The sequence below is a fragment of the Pezoporus wallicus genome, unplaced genomic scaffold, assembly GCF_028554395.1.
Source record: "Pezoporus wallicus isolate ANWC-B61680 ecotype Strahan unplaced genomic scaffold, APGP_CSIRO_Pwel_v1 contig_6354, whole genome shotgun sequence".
Taxonomy (NCBI): Eukaryota; Metazoa; Chordata; class Aves; order Psittaciformes; family Psittacidae; genus Pezoporus; species Pezoporus wallicus.
This window is the reverse complement of record NW_026638688.1, coordinates 2,397,281-2,417,283: the sequence shown is the minus strand read 5'-3', so window position 1 is coordinate 2,417,283 and position 20,003 is coordinate 2,397,281. Positions and strand designations below refer to the sequence as shown.

General features: G+C 45.5%; 2 protein-coding genes across 6 annotated transcripts in view; both read left to right on the top strand.

Annotated features, from left to right (window-relative positions):
* The window catches only part of CYFIP2 (cytoplasmic FMR1 interacting protein 2), a 54,495-nt gene extending 50,184 nt beyond the window's left edge, over nt 1-4,311 (top strand). For all 4 annotated transcript variants that reach the window (XM_057411907.1, XM_057411906.1, XM_057411904.1 and 1 more), the window contains one exon: nt 183-4,311. In XM_057411907.1, coding sequence (XP_057267890.1) covers nt 183-350 — 168 coding nt within the window. In that variant the 3' untranslated portion in view covers nt 351-4,311. The remainder of the gene's footprint in view (nt 1-182) is intronic.
* Nucleotides 4,312-9,763: 5,452 nt separating this feature from the next.
* Nucleotides 9,764-18,979, top strand: NIPAL4 (NIPA like domain containing 4). Of its 2 annotated transcripts, XM_057411976.1 has the most exons (8): nt 9,764-9,909; nt 11,409-11,648; nt 14,227-14,283; nt 15,369-15,459; nt 16,505-16,665; nt 16,762-17,345; nt 17,777-17,819; nt 18,527-18,979. In XM_057411976.1, the coding sequence occupies exons 1-7, from the start codon at nt 9,873-9,875 to the stop codon at nt 17,786-17,788; spliced, it is 1,182 nt and encodes a 393-aa protein (XP_057267959.1). In that variant the 5' UTR covers nt 9,764-9,872; the 3' UTR covers nt 17,789-17,819; nt 18,527-18,979. The 2 variants fall into 2 exon arrangements, with proteins under 2 accessions (XP_057267959.1, XP_057267958.1); XM_057411975.1 differs by lacking the exons at nt 17,777-17,819; nt 18,527-18,979 and having other exon boundaries at nt 16,762-17,366.
* Nucleotides 18,980-20,003: the final 1,024 nt, after the last annotated feature.

Genomic DNA, 20,003 nt, shown 5'->3' with positions numbered 1-20,003 from the left:
AAACCCTATAATGAAGTGAGTCACTGGTCCCTAGGAGGTGCTAAGTGAACTGTAGCACGTGTTACAGCAGCTTTGCTTTAGCAGAGGTTTCCAGCAGCAGCACAGTTACTGGTACTTTCTAGCTGGTCAGATGACATAAAACGCTCTTCATGTACTGTTTTTCTCCCTCTCCATCCCTCCAGCCCTTGAAGAAGATGGCTGACAGGATCAGGAAGTATCAGATCCTGAACAACGAGATCTTTGCCATCCTGAACAAGTACATGAAGTCTGTGGAAACAGACAGTTCCACAGTGGAGCACGTGCGCTGCTTCCAGCCCCCCATCCACCAGTCGCTGGCCACTACCTGCTAGTGCGGACACTGACCCTGCGCAGGTTGGGAAGGGAGAAAGGACTGAACCCAGAATGGCTGGGAGAGGTAAAGATGGTGTGAGACGTGGCAACAAAGACTGGGTATGCCTACCACACACGAGGATGCATCTTCCCATCTCGTCCCGTTTGAGTGCATGTTCTTCTGTACCATCCCTGTGATCGGTTTTACTTGTAGCTTTCAGACTTGGGGGTGGGTGGGGGTGGGTGGGCAAAATGTGCTTTTCTTCCATGAAGTGGTCCAGTTTTTCCCTGTGATTCATCCAATCAAACGCATCACTCTGAAGCCATATTGCAGCCCCAAACATGGGGACCTTGGTGGAAGAGCTCCATGCTTCCACAGCACTGGAAGCCCACTCCCACCGGAGAAGCAATGGGGCAATTCAGCACTCCCAAAGGACATGTGGAGCAGGAGGATCTGAAGACAAGCCCCTGATTCACTCTGTAAGAGGAAGAAGGGATGAAAGCAGGATTGTCACCTGTGGCAGCACCCTGAGAATCAAGTGATGGGCACAGAGGAGCTGGTCTCAGATGGCTGCATGCCCCAGGCTGGGGCTAGCTTCATGCTCTCTGCCGTATTGTTGGCCTTCCTCCCATCCATAAAAGGGAGCTTTGGCATGTGGTTTTCAGAATAGCAGTGGTGTAGTCACCATATAGCTCCTCAGCCTTCAGAGAGCTGGGGAAAGAGAAAATAGCCTGGCTTTTCCCTGCTGTGGAACATCCACTTATTTTAATGCAAAGGGTTCTCCCCAAAGACACATCTTCCGTGGACTAAACAAGATTTCTTGCAGACTACAGAAGAGGCTGCATTCATGTGAATGTGCTCTTGAACATATTAATTTGGGTGGACATAATTACTGGTCCTGACAGGAGGCAGGTTTTGTTACCTCGAACATACATGATCTCTGGCCAAGGATGAGAGCTGGGGTGTGTAATTTGTGTATGTTTTGGGATACTATTTTCACTTGTTTTAGACAAATTCCTAGCGGCAGAGTGACCAAATGTCTTGCTTCAGAGGATGGTGACTATCAGCAGGGCTTAGGAAACTTCCCATCACTCAGAAACTGGATTGTTTAGAAGAGGTGAAATATAGGATAAGCGTTAAAAAATACCCAGAAATTTCCAGGTTTAAAGGGAGGGAACACTGGAGTCTGCTTCCTTTTCTCACTCAGCTAATCTAAGATCCCTGGATGTTGAGAACAGATTCAGTAGGGACTTCAAGGAGGATTTTGTAACTCGTGGTCTTCCCTGCTTTCCTTCAGTAGTATCATTGAAGTGATACAAAAGCTTGTGCTTGAAGTTAAAGGAGATCAAACCACACACTCCAAGAGGAAATGATGCTAGCCTCACCACTGCGGTGTTTTAATTTCTCAGCTTTAGCCAGGCCACAGCAGATAATTGCTGTTACAGAGCACAGATGTGACAATATATATTCCTTTCATGCATTTCATTGTGCCTTGTAAGCTGTGTGCTGTTACAAGTGTTAAAAAGGCAGAGCCTGGGTATTTATTCTCTCAGAGGGAACATAGAATTAATTATTAGAAATGTCCCAGCTGGAATATTTTTGTCTTCCAGCAAACTACAATAAGCAAGAGGAGATCTTGAGGGGATGAATTTGTTCTCGAGATGCTCACCACCTACTGCCTTGATAATCAATAAATGCCCTACACATGAAAAGGGCTGGACATTTTCACACCTGGAGTCTCCTTTAATTATCAAGACAGGCATTTAAACCGCAGGGAGGTAATTGTAGAGCACACTAACCTGAAAGCAGAGTGAAGTCTCAAGAAACATGGCTGAAACATTTAGTGGCAGGGGAGGACCCAGCTCAGCAAAGCAAGTTGTTTCCTCCTTATCATGAGGAAGAGCAGCAGAAGAGCATCTGGGACTCAATAACTCTGCAGGGCTCTCACTCTCTACTCTTCTGCTAAGGAGCTCAGTTCTGGTTTTCCATCATATTCCAACAGTTATACACTACTGGAGTGAGGGTATCTACAAATACGTATTTTTAAAAGGAAGAGGAGGATCAAGCACTTTATTTTTTGTGGAAAACAAGATACGAGGAAGAGAGATCCAACCAAGAGCCTATTTTTCCTGACCTAAATAGCAAGTGCTTGTTATTTTGGTATGAAAGTGTTGCTGAAAAGGTCGCACAAATCCCTGTCTGGCTCTCGGAGCCACCTCTGGGCACAGCACAAATAAAATGTCCTGCTGCATCTGACATGTTATGGGATGTTGGAGTCTTCTCAGAAACCAGCATGAACAAGAAGTTGCTACAGAAGGATAAACTGTACCACACAGCCCAGTCTCAGCTACCGACGCAGAGAGGGATATAGTAAGGTGAATTTAAATGCCTGTTTTCGTCTGTTTAGGTCTGGAGTGAGTCATGAGATATTTTACCTAAATATGAATACCACTTTCCATTCTTTTGCAGTAGTTTTGCCATAAGAATTCTCTGAAACCCTGCAAAACACAGTTGCATGTACCTGAAAGAACAGGTAGATGAAATCTATTTGTTTCCTTCAGATTTGCTGGCAAAAACGTAAAATCCCTTCAGATTCCAAGGGATTAAATATTTTGAGCAAAACGTCCAAAGTACACGAACAAAATGTAAAGTAGTTTTTACTGTAGAGCGTATGCAGATGTTTTGCTTTGTTGCTCAAGTAGAATGAGATACCAGCTAGGAAAAATCTTGTGGTCTTCATTTCTGAGATTTGATGTAACTGTCCATTTATTATCTAAAGGATGCAAGTAGTCTTCAGCTTCAGTTCGCTAACTCTCCTTGAATGTGTATGAAAAAGAGGTCCAGGCTTAGGCCTTTAAAGAGCTCCACGAAAATTGACTTTTTTTCCTACTATCCTTCTTAAATGTTGTAATTGTTAATGGAAATAGGAAGCAAATTTATAGCAATAGGGCTAAATAGTAACAGATTGCCATGGGGTTGGGCATATTCTCCACACTTGCAGACTGCCTGCCAAGTTTGGGTGTCTTTCTTGCAGATATGCTCTAATCCTGTAGTTTTCATCCTTTCCCAATCTGCAGACACCTAACTTATTTTTCCTAGGGAAATATGGACCCCTGTCTGGGTACTTTAAGTCCATTGACTGTGGGACTGCTTTTTCACCTGTTTTTGACTTCTTACTCTGAAGTAGTCTGCAAACTCCCCAGGATTTACCAGCCACCACTTAGAAAGCCTATTTCAAAGACAAGTTATTGGCTCCGTACAGGAAGTACAGAGGGAAGAAGGGATGGCCTGTGTCATGAATGAAGTCAGACTAGGTTATTTTAATGTTCCCTCCAGCTTTGACATTACAAAATGTGACTATTGTCAGTGCACATGCCTTTCTTGGATGATGCTGCACTTGACTTTCAATGATACAATAGAAAGGGGAAGCAAACTAGTTCAAGCTCAGCACTTCAGTGATTTTTCTTTTAGTCTCTGACAGCACTTATTAGCATTGAACAACATGTTAGTCCTAATTCTCCTGCATTACTCCAGTCCAGTAGGTTTATGTGTGTTCAAGAACAAAAGAAAATTGAAGATGTAAAAATAAACCCCAAGAAAATATTCTCAAAACCTGTTGTCAGATGTACCAATATTTGTATGAAAAAGCTGCTTGAGTTATTTTGTACAATGAATTTTATTTATGGTGAGGTATATTTACGCTCGTGAGCTGATAAGGTGTTAAATTTCTGATCCATATTTGCTATGCAGCTGAAGAAGATATTTTGGTTTTGTATTATTACTTTTTTGCTGTTGTTCTAAAAATTCAGCCAACAGAAGCTTCCATCTCCATTAGAAATGCTTCTGCAAGAGTCAAGCATCTGGTACATGGTGATATGTCCCTTAACACAGCAACCACCAGTGTGTACAACAAATGTGGGATGACTTTTGTGATGAAGAGAAATAAAAATTGGGCTCATTCGTGAAATGGGCAGACTTTACCCTTGTGGTATCATCACTGTTGTGGTAACTGTTATTTGGGGAGAGCCTCCAATTGCACTTGACACACACGGAAAAGCCAAGAGGAATACCAGCAGCATTTTGTTGATATAAAGGTTGAGGTTTTTCCACAGGGGAAAAAAAAACATGAAGGTTTGTGGCCAACATCAAAGCAAACAAATTTTCCTATCCCAAAGCTAACAATTTCTGATAAAAACGTCCTTCCACAGCAAATTTTCATTTGAAAATTTTAGTGTAAGAGGGCTGGGGGAAGGAAATGTACATAATTATAAATAATAGAATTTGACAGGCCCTACTCAAAGCTAAACTGGGGAGCTAATTTCCTCTCACTACCACAGACCTGTCAACTCAAAAAAGGGACTTTTATTCCAGGAGACTCTCCTTGCTATTTTTCTCCAAATTTCCATATAAAACAATTCTTAGGTTTGTGTTAAAAGTATCTGAGGAGCACCCATGTTTGTTGACTGGAGAAGGAGCAGTGGGAATTGAGGGGAAGAGATATCCTGGGAGCTGTGGAATTGGGGTGAATGAACTGATGTGGATCTATGCGACCGGGAGCACTTTTGCTTCATCAGCTCTAGGCAGAACAGTGTGATTGATGTTCCCTTTCATGTCTTCTTCCCAAGGTTTCCCTGTGGGAACACTTCCTAGGAATAAAAATGCAATGATTCTTCACATGAAATGGGAAGTGAACTTTACACCATGACCACACAACTTTGTTGATCTTTCTGATGTCCTTTAAGTCACGGCACACCTGATGTGCCTGCAGCTCTGTGTGAACATGCTGCTGTGGAGGACTGTTTGCCCAAGGGCTGAAAGTTGCCCAATGTTTACCGATTTCAACATGGTTCTGCAATGGGGAATGGCAGAGAGGAGAGTGGGAATTTCTTCCTGATTCAGCCACTGATACTGGGCAGGTTGTTGGGTTTTTTCCTTTCCTCCATCAAGGTTTCTTTTTTCTTCCTTTTTAGTTGATTTTAGCTGCTGTCTCAGAGACATCATCCTAAGAAGTGCCACATGATGCATGGTCTCACCTGGAGCCAGTAGCAATATTTGCTTTGAATATCAGGGTCCAAGACTGAATTTTAGACAACCAACCCTAGGGGACCAGCATCAAAGATACAGGCCCACATCTTTCTTCTTCCTAATGTTTCTAAATATATTTACATCTTCAGATTAAATGGCACTTCACCAACGTGAAGAACAGTTCATTAGCGATTGCTTTATTCTTCCAAAAGCATAACAAAATAACCCTTTCTGTGGCCCCTTCTGCAAGCCAGATGTGCCTTTCATACCTAGTTTTGTTTGATTTAAGAGTTCTGATGCAAACACCAAGAAGATAAGGTCTGCAAACAAACAATCTGCTGATTACATGTCTTCATCTTGTGGCACCCACTGCTGCTTTCATGCCTTGAGGGCTCCAATTGCCCACTGAGCATCCACCTCCATCATGAACCTACCACTCCTGCCAGCATAGATGGTTTATAGGGCCATTGAACTGATCTGGATAAAATATTTAACAACCCTGGGAGAAACTAATTGGGGTGTGTTTTATGGTCTAATGACCCTGGCTCAGTCAGCTGCCCCACAGCACAGACCCACAGGTATGTGCACTGGCCCAAGGAGGGCAGAACAGCAAGGGTGGGAACACACCATGGGTGTGACTATGCTGGTGTCTAAATTCTTATGGCACAAAATGACAGCCTCAGCTGCTGCAGACATGGTTACTTTGGGATAGGCTGAATTAACAGCTGCCTGCCCAAAAAAGTCCAGTCTTTCAAGCTTTGAGCATCCTTTCATGTAGTGCTGCAATCTTCTGAACACCCGGCAATTCCCTTATTCCTTACACTACCAGGTCATTGTCAGAAAGAGGATTTACTCTTACTTTGAAGCAGCAAACAACTCCTTTGAGTTCTCAAACTATACAAAGCCATAGCAGAATATTGCAACCCTGTCCTGAAAGTTTCCACAGGCACCATGCCTAGCAGACATCAAAGGACAAAAGTCTCCACCACCTGTTAGCTGGATACTTCCACCATTATTTGTACAGCAGGACAATTCATATCCAGTATTTTTCCATCATTTTTTCCAGACCAGAGAGATGAGCAGAGAAGAGCAGGGGAAACAAAGCCTTTTGATGTTGCCAAAGACGTTATTTGCATGCAAAGCTGCCTTGCTGTACCCAGTCAAGTGTTTTTGGCTTGGAAACCAGTATTTCAGGAAGAGCTGCATTGTTAGAAGATGAGCTGCTAAGGAAGAATCTGATTTCTGATGAACTATTTTTAAGGGAACATCTGATGGGAGTATCAACCAGTGAGGTCATAGCTTGGAGCTGAATTCCCTTAATTACGGCCTTCCCATTAAAATGAGGATATGAAGCAATAAAAAAGAGGTTTTGGTTGCATCCCTGCTTTATTATCAGTCTCAACTTGCCCTTGACTAAGCATAGTACACAATCCCATGCTAATCTTACCTGGCTTTTAACTCCCCATACACAGCCTTACTATATCCATCAAATGCAACTCCTGGGACTTGATTTTATATACCACACCCCTGCACCAGAGAGAAATAAATCCATGACACACTTGTGTCCCATGGGTGATTGCAAGATCTGACTGAAGCTTCTCACACAGAGGTGACAGCTAGGCACCTGCCTTCCCTGATGCATGAGATGCTCACACTGCAGAGTCCCCTGCTGCTGGGACCTCCTCCCTGTAACGTCTCCTCTTCCCAGAGCTGATTAACAGCTTCTCATGGAGATCTCTCCCCTTGTCAAATCTAACAAAAAGTAGCCCACAGGGTCAAATATCTTTGGGGATGAAGAAGGGGTACACACGTGTGTGGTCACATCAGCCTTCTCCTTTAGGAAATCAAGCAGACAGGGGAAGGTAAAGCTGCGGCCCAAAGTGCCTTTTGCTTTTGACCACATCACCTCCTCTTTTGTGGCAGTAATTTATCAGGTTGCACCATGACCTAAAGGATTATTTCAAGCCCAGATCTATCCCATACAAATTTGCTCCCTCCCTAACACATCTTTGTGCACAGTGGGCAACTGCAGTCTGCACAGATGTCAACGACACGTCATTTGGGACACGGTTTAACTGCCAATAACCACAACGCCATTAGGACTGTCCAGCTGAAAGCAAGACCTCAGGGTGCCGAAGAAAGTCCAGCGAAGGGGTCATCACCTGAGCACAAGGTAGAGCAGCCTGTGAGGGAACACAAGACTTGAATTCCCCCAGACCCAGCCAGCCACAGGCAGGCAGCACTGCGAGCACAGCAAACCCTTGTCCATCTCAGCCATCAGCTCACTTTCTGCAATCAACCTCATAGTGACACATTGCACCAATAGCTCTTACGCAGCATCAGCCATTAAATTCACTAAATAAGCTGAGCCCTGTCATCACTGTCTCTCCCAGGGTGCCTTTTGCCTGTGTGTATGTAACAGCAGAAGTGGCTCGCAGATCACTGATAAATCAGCACACGTTTCATTTCCTACATCAAATCCTGCTACCACACGATTTGGATTGATTATCAAGTGCCCTATGATAAAGGAAAGGATGTAGGATTTGGCTGGCACAGGCAGTGACCCGCAGGTCTGCGACTGATGAACAGACCCCATTAAAGTCAAATGACTCACAAAACACTTGAACATTTCGTTTGCGGGAGAAAACAGCTGTACAGAGATAGGATCAGGCACTGAGTGAAGGAGCGGCGCAGTGCTGGCAGTGCAGCAGCTTGATGGTCTAAGGCAATTTCTGTAGTAACAGCTATATTTTATGGGGAGAAAAAAAGAAAAACCTAATTTTCAGACAGGTTCAGATCCTGCAGATCTCACATCTTTATTCTGCTTTATGACAGATACTGTTTCTGCCTATTTGGGCTTGCTGAAGAAAAGCTGGTTTTACTTATCTCTGCTGACGTACAGCTGAATCTGGCTAATGGCTCCTACTGCAACGAAAGGGCTTTTGTACTGGCAATAGGTTTCTACCTACACAGGAAAGGAGGACTCAGCAGAGGAGGGTGGGGGTGAAGTCAAAACACACGGGGTGCAGCGTAGAATCACAGAATCGTTAGGGTTGGAAAGGACCTTAAGATCATCAAGTTCCAACCCCCCTGCCACGGGCAGGGACACCTCGCACTAAATCATGCCCCCCAAGGCTTCGTCCAACCTGGCCTTGAACACTGCCCGGCATGCTCCAAATGCTCACACTAGTATTAGCAAGAGAGGCTTGGCTGCATGGGGTGGCAGGTTGATGGGGGAGACACAGCCCCCAATCTATAGTACAGGCTGAACCATGTGGTCGTGATGAGCGAGACCCACCAACTGAACGGTCAGAAGTAGAAGGGTGTAAAATGAATGTAAGTGATGGAGGAGCTCATGGCTGGGATTCTGCATGGAGGCAGCCGAGTCTTAAATCACAGTTGCTGCTCGTGGCGGTTTGTGCACCTCTGATCTCCTTTTGCACAACACTTCACAGCATAAGAGTGCCCTTGTCATTACACACTCATCTTCTGTTGATACTACTTTTACAAATGCACCTTTGCCTGGAGCCAGACCTTTCCCATTACAACTCAAAGGTCAGGAATGTCCATTAGAGAAATTTGGCCAGACCTTCAGCAGAGAGCATGTCTTTGCCTAATGAGTACACAATGTAGGGAACCCTGCACCAACCACCAAACTTCCATCAGGATATAGCCACCTTCCCTAGACCTCTACATGTTTCTCATCCCTCAACTTCATCCTTCAGTCCTACAACCTACTGTACATAGCCATAGTACTAAGTGCAGAATAATAAACACCAAAGTTTGAAGCAACAAGACACTTTGTGAAATGTTTCCTTGTTATATTAACTGCAGTTACAGTCACTTTTAGGTAAGAGATCTCTCCAGGAGTATGGGATTTAATTTATAGAATCATAGAACAGTTTGGGTTGGAAGAACCTTAAAGATCGTTTACTTTCAACCCCCCTGCCACTGGCAGGGACACCTTCCACTAGACAGCTTGCTCCAAGCCCCTGTGTCCAACCTGGCCTTGAACAGTGCCAGGGATGGGGCAGCCACAGCTTCTCTGGGCACCCTGTGACAGCCCCTCAGCACCCCCATAGTGAAGAATTTCTTCCTTGTATCTAATCTAGATTTACCCTTTTGTTTTTTCTTACGTTTAAACAATTTCAAACAAAATGCCCAAACAATGCCTCATGATTACTTCCCTGTTCCACCATCCTCCGTGCATATGTGAGCTCCACAGCTCTGCAGCACACACAAGCCTCTCGCTGTGCACCCCACGTCCCGCAGCTGGGCTCACATCCCACCTAACCACCCGCTCCGCTTCCCGCAGCGGGGCCAGAGGTGCCCGCCCAGGGCAGGGCGCGGGGCTTGCCCGGCACCCTCCGCACCGAGCCAGCCCCGTCCCGTCGCGGAGGAGGCGGAGCCGGAGCCGGGCGGGCCGGTGTGCGGGCAGGTGAGCGGGCAGCCCGGCCCAGCCCCGGCTCCTGCCCGCGCCGCCGCGATGCTCTGAGCCTTCCGGAGCACGGAGGAGATGGAGCCTCTGGAGGCCAACAGCAGCTGCAGCAACGGTGGGTTCCCCCCGGGCCGGGGCAGCGAGGGGTGGGGGGGAGCGGGCGAGCCCCGGTTCCCCGGTGTTGCCCTCCCCGGCTTCGGGGCTGTTCTCTGTCACTGCTTTGCTTTTCTGGACTTAGGGGCTCTTTTCCTTTTTGCAAGGTCTGTATAGGAACGGGAAAACTCACCCCATGCGCTTCTCCCTTAAAGATTACCTGATCCATTTGGCAATAGCCCCATCCCACTGCCTTATATCTGTGCCTAGTTGCACATTGTGGAGGCTTTTACCCTGCCGAGGAGGCAAGATGCCCCCCTGTTTCCCAGGAAATACTTTCACAGACAAGGATAGCTCTCTCTTAGAGAAGAGCCCTATTAAGGAATCTGGAAACTCATCTAGAAAGTCACTGGATTTTTTTTTTTCCATTAGAAAAAGGTTGGATCCAGTTCGGATCCAAATCCTCAGCTACACATGCCAGGGACTGGGGGTGCAGTGATGGAAGCACTAGCCAGTCACTTCAGGAAAATCTGGGGCTGCCAAAAGGACTATGAGCAGTTCAGCCATTGCACTGCATGACAGAAATGCTTGCTCTGTAATTCCTTTGAGTTGAGATAGAAGATTACAGTGTTTTCCTACAAAGGGACTTTTGTGACACTCCACCTGGCTGCTCCATTCCCCACAGTTGGTCACACTGCCTTTACTACACACAGAAAGAAGATTGCAATAGGAAGATGTGCTGGGTGTGGTAGGGGTGTGAGGGCAGGAATAAACTCTGCAATTCTCCCTCCCACACACAGAAACACACCTTGGCTAGAGCCACAGGGGGTTAGTGCTGTTGGTGTTAACAGCAGAAAACTGCCTGCTTTCAGTCCTTCCGCACTGGTAGGGCTTGGCATCCACCCAGGCACTCTGCAAATAGGTAAAATAAACCCCTTAGACAGTAGAGACAACAGAGATTAAAGTCTGGACCAGGGCAAGCCTGTTATTTTACAGGAGATCCCATGGCACTGCTCAGAACACAGAGCTGGAACAGATGCACAGTTACAAGGTACTGGCATCACTCCACATCAAACCCAAAGCTGATATGCTGGCAGATGCAAGGATTAGTTGGCTGGAAAGCACAAAAGCCTTTGAATTAACAAGGTTGAGTGTCGGTAAGGCATAGCTCAAACCCATGACATTGGAGCTTGGTGCAGAGACTGGCATAAATATTTGGAAATTCAAATTTCTTTATTATAGTGATCCCTGTGGCTTTCCCATTTCCAGTTCAGAAACTTGTGCCAGTTTTCTAGACTGGCAGGCACATTCAGTGTCAATGAGCTGCTTGAACACCATAAATCTATCACTCAACACCTTGCTATTTCCGTGTGCAGTTAAAGAGGTGTCCTGGGAGCTGGTGGGTGCGTGCCCTTAGGGTGAGAGCATGGGTGGCTGCTCAGAGGGACATCTGAATGAGTCCAAAGGACAATAGAGGCACTGTTGATAGTCATATCAATAACTGCTGTTTTATCTGCACAGGGTCTCTGCTCACCCTTTCGTGCCTTTCCCACCGGGTTGTGTGCCAAGTGATCGGCAATGCTGACCCTGTCTGGGACAATGGGACTTCAGATAACTCCTGGGTAACTCGGCTAGAAACCAGTTATGGATTCTACATTGGCCTGGGCTTGGCTGTCTTCTCCAGCTTTCTCATCGGAAGTAGTGTCATCCTCAAGAAGAAGGGGCTGCTGCGGCTGGTAGAGAAGGGAGGCACCAGGGCAGGTATGGCTTTTGTGGGGGTAAGAAGGGGGAGATCCACCTGTTCCCAGAACTCCAGCATTCATAAGGCAAGGCAACACATCAGCTTCCATAAGCAATGTAAATAAGACCTTTTGTGGATGTATTTTTGCAAGACCTAGATTATCAACACTGTGCTGGAGCAGAGGAGCTAATTTACAAAGCCCTGCACTGGAATGGCTGAGCTAAAAGCAGCATTCCCCTGCCTTGCACTGCAGATAGCAAGTCACATGCACTGTGTGATAAAAGGAATAATACACGTCCATCAGAGCTGGCCTGTGTGTGAGGAATTGGTGTGAAAGCTTTTTGAAATGAGCCCCTTTGCAAAAAGGTACAAGTCATCACCATGCCAAACAGCAGAACAGCGCAGCTCCATGACCCCACTCTTGCCCTTATTGATGCACTAGGCAGTTTTACCAGCAAGTCACTGAGACAAGGACGAGGCCCCATGTGCTTTAATTGCATTAGCAAAAACCATTCCTTAATGCAAGACCGCATGCCTGCAATCTGCTTGTGGTCTTCAGGAAGGATACTTCCGAGCTATGTTGCTCAACATGTGGACAACTTTCCTCTAGCACCAAGCTCTCAGGGAGAGGTGTGTGTTTATGTGCACATATATGTGGATGGGAAATGGTGAAGGAGCACTGCCTACAGCAGAATTACACTGTGGAATCGACACATCCCATCAGCACTGTAAACATGCACTCCAGCAGCAGCTTCAGCCCTACCTGGCACTGACCTACTTGCATAACTACAAAACAAAATAACGATAATTAAAATACTACTGCTGCCTAGTTCTGGCCTGGGAACAATTCTCAATTCATTTTACAAAGGAAGTAAATATCACTGCTCCCAAATGGGGACATAGAGGCATGGGTCGAGTCCAGAGTCAACCAGCAATGCTACCAACAGCACCTGAGCTCTAGGCCAGTCTTGGGTCCATCTCCATTCTCTGCCATTACACTGGCCACATGCAACTGCTGAACTCAAAAAGGTTTGCTTTTTGGCATTATATCCGCGCAATGAAACACCAGTATTGTTTTGACTGTAGAAAATGCCTCTCTCTTTACCTCCATGAACTCTTCTCACAACAGAGCCAAGTGAGTAAAACAAGTGCAAACCCCTCCCTATTTTTCAGGATGTTTAACCAAGAATTAGAGATTCATGACATAAAAGCATAGCTGACCATAAGAGTTCTTGAGAAACAAACCCAGCCAAACAAAAACCCCCAAGAGCAAATAAATCAGCAATTTTTTAAGGCATAACAAAGCATCACATTTGAACTTGTTGAGAAACAAGAGCCTGAATTCGAGCAAAAGATGTCTGCCTCTTCATTCCCCCTTTTCCTGTCTTGTCCTGTAATCTCTCAGTCCCAGTGTTTCACCCCTGCTATCTGAGAGCACATCACTTTTCTCCAAGGCAGATCAAGCACTGCTATTACTGACCAGTCAGGTCAGACTCAGCAAGAACACAGGCTGTCTCTGACCCAGCAAAATCAAGGTTCACAGTGTCAGCAAACTCAAGCTCCTCACATCTAACAACGTGTGGGTTAAGACCAGAGCCGGGTTAGTTCCCAGCACAGTATGTCCATTCTTCATTTATATGCACATTTTCTTCCTAGCTGTTCCAATGCCAGCAATCATTTTTCATCAGAAATGCTCAGTCGCATAATGATGCACATGAAGTTAACATTAGGATTTCTGACTGTTCAGGCTGAGGCCCTATGATACAAGGCAGTGTACCAATGGAGCAGATAACCACTAGTACAGGACACAGGGAGCCTTCACCACAACCATACAGCAGCACAGACTATGGCACCACATGCCTGCGCAGGGCAACCAGCCACCTTTTCCTCTCTTCATCCTTCATAGCTATAACCCTCACTTGAATTAGAAAACAAGGTTTGGAAAAACTCATTGCCTTACCTTAGCATCCATACGCGAGACTCCACAGTGAGGCAGCATGACACGAGGTGAAGCACAGCTTCCTTGCAGGCAGGATGCAGCTGGCAGTGTCCCAGTCTTTGGGTGGAAGGTACCCAGCACAGAGTAGCCCCTGCCATCCTTCATCCCTCTGCTCCAGGAGGATGCACAGGGAACAGGCAAGTGGAACATGCCAGACAAGACATGACCAGTCCATGGGAGCTCAGCTGGGGTGTTTATTGACACACTGAGAGGCCGATGCATCCTGATGAATCGGTGAGGATGACCACAGCTCCCAGGGCTGAAGGGCAGCCCCAGGCCCCTTGCTGAAGGAGGGCAGGCTGCATCTCAGGCCCATAACCTTTGGGGCAATCGGTGTCATTCCCACTGCCACCCAGGATTAAACCACTGCTTTTATTGTATTTGTGTTGTCCAGCCCTAAGTGCCAGCTTCTGCTAATCCCTTGATTCAACATAATTTCCATATAGGAGAACATCTCTGCATATTGTGTCCTTCCAGAAGCTTTCTTTGTCACATTCTTCCTCTTGCAATTTATATCTCTACAAAAGGCTGTTTCTCATCTCTTTCTCTGAAGAACACAATTGTTAACTCCTGCATATCTGTGTGCTTTGCTTCCCCAGGAGATGGAGGCCATGGCTACCTAAAGGACTGGCTCTGGTGGGCTGGCTTGTTAACCAGTAAGTAGAAGCTGCTTTCCTGGGTTTTCAGCTTTTCCAGTGCATTTGTCCCTGTGAATGAGGTGTGGAATAAGCCCAGCATCTAGTGGCTTAAATCCTTTTTTCTGGCAAGTTCCCCCATCCTCTGCAAAGGCACCTCAAGGAAAGCAGTGAGCCACACAGAATCTCCCATCTTCCTGCAGGGCTGGTAGGACTTGATAGCTCAGTTTTACCAGATCAAATGCATGAAAAGCCAGGTTTTAATAAGGTAGTCGGATGGTCTGCCTGCATACCAGGCACAGGGCAAACAACCTCCCATGCATGCCTGGGGCCCCTGGGAAAGGTTATTGCTCCTGCACAGGGGTGATAAGAAGGAAGTGTTGGTAGCAGTTCCTTTCTTCAGGAAAGCTTGTTTTCTCTTAAAGCCAGCCTTAAAACCTTTTTTGATGCTGTACATTACAGTGTCTTCCCAAATGGAATCGCAGCCGTTTAGAGAGCAGCAGGTTTTACAACCCAGTCTTTCAAAGCAGGTGTTTTTGGCTCTCACCACTGCAGCAGCTCCAGGTACCCCCACCTTGCTCTGCCCTTGCAGCTCCTACTGCACAACCACCACAGCACAACCCATAAGAAAGCACACAATACTCACTGCTCAGGGAACAAGGACATCTCTGCCAGAGAGCAACACCACAACCCGATGGAGAGACATCTGTAGGTGAGGAGCTGCCACCCAGCACTGGGGCTCCTACACGTGCCCACCCCTCATTAACCACCCAGACACACTGCAGCTGCCTGTGTTAATGAGTTCATATGGGTCATATATATATGACCCTATGTTAATGAGCTCATATGGATCAGCTGTGACAAGGCCAAGCCCTGGCACCTGCAGCCCTGCTCCATGTAGCCCTGGGCTCTAGGGATGCTTCTCTCCTTGTATTAATCTGTAGTAGATTTGCACCCATTATTTGGCCCTGTTTAGCAGCAGCATGGAATCCCTCATAAAAAACACCACTGTCTAACTGATGTCTCACTAGTCTGCAAGCCCCAAGGAGAAAACACAGAAAGCCTGCTGTAATCCACTGCTATTTATTTTTCTTGTGTTTGTTTAGTGGGTGGAGGGGAAGCTGCCAACTTTGCTGCCTATGCCTTTGCTCCTGCAACGATTGTGACGCCTCTGGGGGCTCTGAGCGTTCTCATAAGGTGATTTATGAGTCTGTAGTTTGCAGTTTGCCTTTTTGTTTGCTTGTTTGTCTTGGAAGATAGGAAGTCTTGAAGTGAGAGGAATGTGAATTATTCTGCCTAAAGGAAAAAATGTCCTGTGATTTCTACATGTTGTCCTTTTGGGGGATCATTTGGAAAGTGATGAATTAAGTAGCATGCCTTTGGGGACTTAAATTATTGCAAATATCAGTGTTATTTTCTTCTTTTTTACAGTTCTTTTACCAATTCAAACTTTTGTTTGTTTGTTTTGTTTTGTTCTCATAGTGAACAGCATGGAAATCTAAAAGGGTCAAAAAAGTCAGGCTTGTATTTAAACTCTGTCATTTGCCTTTTAAGTCCTAGGCTTTTAGGGGGCTTTAATGTTGTGCATTTGTATTTCTGCCTGTTGTTAAAAGGGCTGAAACCCTATTTTATTTATTCTTAAGAAGGAGATTCATATCAAAATACACGACTCCAGGTACTGAAGGCTCTAGAAAGTCTGTTAACAGTGAAATGCAGAAACAAATTAGGGCTGCTCCAGTGTCTTGTCCCAAATTTTTATGGACAACAACTATATATTTCTGCAGATATATCTGTAGCCCCTGTACATTCAGAGCTTCTCTGGGCCTTAATAGTTCTGATGATTTAGTTACAACTGATGTAACTCTTTTGTTGTTTGGTTGGGGTTTTTTATCTCTGTTTTTCTCAGGAGTCATTTCCTTGGGATCTAAAGGCTTAGTAAGGGCCAGCAGCTCCTAAGTGAATCTGTAGACCTTGAAAATATTCCTGAGGGTGTGCTAACGCCTTCAGCATTTTCCTCACCTTGCTGATACAAGAGCTGTGAGCTGGAGATCACACCTGCGTCTCTGCGGGTTCAGCTGTCGGTAGATGCAATGTGATTGTGTAATCACACACTGGAATCCAACAAATTTACTCTAAATTTATGTTCTTATATCACATGAAGGCATTCTTTACCTTATTTTAGCTGCTGTTCCTTCTGTAAAGGACTTTAAAGGACCTGCTGACATTTTTCTGCCCCATGCAGTGCCATCCTATCTTCATATTTGCTTGGAGAACGGCTCAACATGCTGGGAAAGCTGGGCTGCATGCTGAGCCTTGTGGGCAGCACTGTGATGGTGATACATGCCCCAGAGGACGAGGAGGTCACCACTCTGGAGGAAATGTCTTCTAAGCTGAAAGAACCAGGTATGCGGGAGGTTGTGTTCTCTCTTGGGGCTGGGCAGGATGTACTGCTCCCCATGCCCACTGCTCAGTTTTGAGTTATATCTCTTCCTCTTCCAGGTTTCCTTGCTTATGCTGCGATCCTCTTGGCTGTCTGCTTCCTCCTGATCTTCTACTTCGCACCCCGCTATGGCCAGAGCAACATCCTCATCTACCTCACCATCTGCTCTGTTATTGGTGCCTTCTCCGTGTCCTCAGTCAAGGGCCTGGGAATTGCCATTAAGGGCTTCTTTGCTGGCCAGCCTGTGCTGCAGCACCCATTGACGTGGATCCTAGTCGTCACGCTGGTGGCATCCATCACTACACAAATTAACTACCTCAATAAGTCTCTAGATATTTTCAATACATCTTTGGTGTTTCCCATCTACTACGTACTGTTCACCACCATCGTCATTACAACTTCCGTCATCCTCTTTAAGGAGTGGGTCACCATGACAGTTGTTGACATCATTGGGACAGTTTGTGGCTTCCTCACCATCATTCTGGGGGTGTTTTTACTCCATGCTTTCAAAGACATGGATGTCAGTTTAGGGAATCTACCACAGGTCCTCCAGAGTGAGCAGCAAGCACCAGTCACCCGAGATGACAAGAACATCCTGATAGAGGTGGACAACTCCAGCATCGCCCCAGAGGATAAACCCAAAGTATTCATGATCTACACCTAATGTGTTATATGCAAGGGTCTGGAGGTTGGGTAAATGGGTTGATGTCAATATTCCGGATGCTAGTGAGCAGTTTAGAAAAGGAAAAGCAGAAAATAAAACCAACAGTGTCTTATCCAAAACTTGGTAGAGTCAAACCAAGTCTTTCTCAGGGCTTTGGGATTGGATCTTTGTTATGATGTGGCAGCAAGGAGCGGGTTTAGTCCTTACTGGGTTTTAATACATGCAGCCACTGAAAATGAAAATCCTCTTGAAATATGATCTCTGAGGCCCCTTCCCATCTCTTATTCTTGGCAGGGAATTCTAACAATTACTCTTGCACTCCTTCCCCAAGTGGCCATTGATGTGTTTATTTCCAGGCCCTGACTGAATCACTGATTAGTGGTTTTTTGTCCTTTTTTCCCTCTTTCTAGGCACTTGCATGAGCTCCAAAATACACACCAGTATCTCTGACAGGTAAGAGACAAGCACATCTATTCAAGCTCTGCTCATCCTTATTAATTACTTGCTTTGCAAATATGGGGCAAGAATATCGATGAATATGGCAAAACATGGTGAATTTTGGAGCAGGCATTCACTCAGGCTCAGTGGCAGGACCCATGAAATGATTTTATAGGATGATGGCAAATAAATCTTTTTCAGCTTTTGTTTTTTGACAGGTACAGGAGTTTCCCTGCAGCACTAGTTAGTAACTAGCTAGTGTTACTTAGCTTTACATGGCGTTTTGTTTATCTGGGCTTTTTCCTTAGCAGCAATGGTGCCCAGGCCATGCTGATGTGATTGGGGAAGCCACTGGCCCTCATCTAGACCTTACTTAGCAAGGGGCAGCCCCTGCTCAGGCTGGGAGCTCTGGCAAGGTAAACTCCATGTCAGGAGAAACACTGCAGCACTGTCTTTTCAGGCTGAAAGAGCAAATGGCTGTAAGTTTTCAGTATTTCTTTTCTTAGGAAATGTCTTGACCTTGGAGAGCCTCCCAGCTCTTGGAGCCCCATGACATTTCCTGCTATCATTTAAACTCAAAAGCGTTTTTGTTGTTTAAAGGGAGGTATGAGTTGTATGTTAAAAGACAAACAGACATAAGTGGATGATGCTCTGCAGAGCTGTAGGGATGCAGTTTACTCCAGAGTGGTTGTGTTCACTCCTCTCCATCTTTCTCAATACAGCATGGATGTTACCTGGACTCTTGCACATGGGTCACCTTCAAAGCCCCCTTGGAGTTCTGTCAGTGGTGACGATGAAGAAATGAGAGAAATAACATTTTAATCTGGAAGGCGAAAAGGGAAGGTACTGCTGCAGTTAAAGTTTTTCCCATCCTGCTGCAAACGGAGATTAAAGCCCATCTTCTCACAGTAAATCCCAAACAGGGAGTAGCAAAGCCTGAGCTGGCTTTGCCAGGCTGGCTTGATCCAGAGGCAGCTCTGCCTGGGTTAGCCCTGGAGCACTGATGCTGTCTGAGATGCTGACCTGATTATACCTGGGCCTGAGCATCGCTGAGCAAATGCAACATGGGTTTGGGGGGTGGGAATATGCAATCTCTTGTTGTAGTAATATTTCAATTCTATTTTTTTGGAATGTGGAAAATGAAATAAAGGCTTTTTCTAAAAAAAAAAAAAAAAAAAAAAGGCAAAAAAAGAAACAACAAAAAAACCCAACAAAAACCAAAACCACACCGTTGCAGGTGAATCTGAAAGTTTTTCGTGATTTGTCTGATCTTACGGGTGAAGCCCTAAAAGATAAACAGGCTGATGGAGAGCTGAGTACAGAAGAGCATCTGGGCAGAGAATAAACCAGCAGCGCCCTCGTTTGGTAGCAGAAAATAATCCAAGTAACTCCCTCTCGAGCTTCTTTTTGTCATTGTAGTTGGTGTCATGCTTCATGCATCTAACCTTAGAAAAAGCCTGTAGCCGGGATCTTCTTTCCTCACTTCCTAGAGCTGCATTTCATAAAAGTCATTTCTTGCTCTCTGCCATCTGTGGACAAATGCCCTATGTAAAATGAAGGTTTGAATCGAGGTAATGAAATGGCACACCGATTAATGACACACACTTGCGAATGACAACTGACAAATTTATTAAAACCAGGCAAAAGGCACAATGAATTGCATTCTTCAAGTATTTGCATAGAGAACATTATTGTAAACCATTAATATGTGGACACAGGAGAAAGTGAGATGTGTTTTTGGTATGTGCTCTCCCAGCGTTTCACCATCTTCACTCCCCCTGCAGTTCCCCCGTTCTCATTCACTCAACTTGCACATATATAAAAACTTAAAAGGATTTACTTAAAACTACCTTTCGGAGACTTTACGATATTCCAGCGATAAGGTTTTCCATTAGAGTTTGGGCACATGCAGTTCTCTGAGCTTTGTGTGCCCATGGGCTTTGTGATCACATAAAATACAGTGAAAATAGTTTTAGTGATATTTTTTGGTGGCCATTTGATAAAGATCACTGACTGCAGCAGAAGTCTGCTGCTGCCTTCAGTGAGGGCTCAGATACAAGGTCAAGTTCTTGTGGTTGAAGCTGTATTACTACAGTGTTCATACAGCATGTGTCCAGCCTACTGCTCCACCTGTGAGCAGTAAAACACACCATTACATAGCAACACTAGCTGCGCCCCAAGAAACAGCAAATCTGGGGG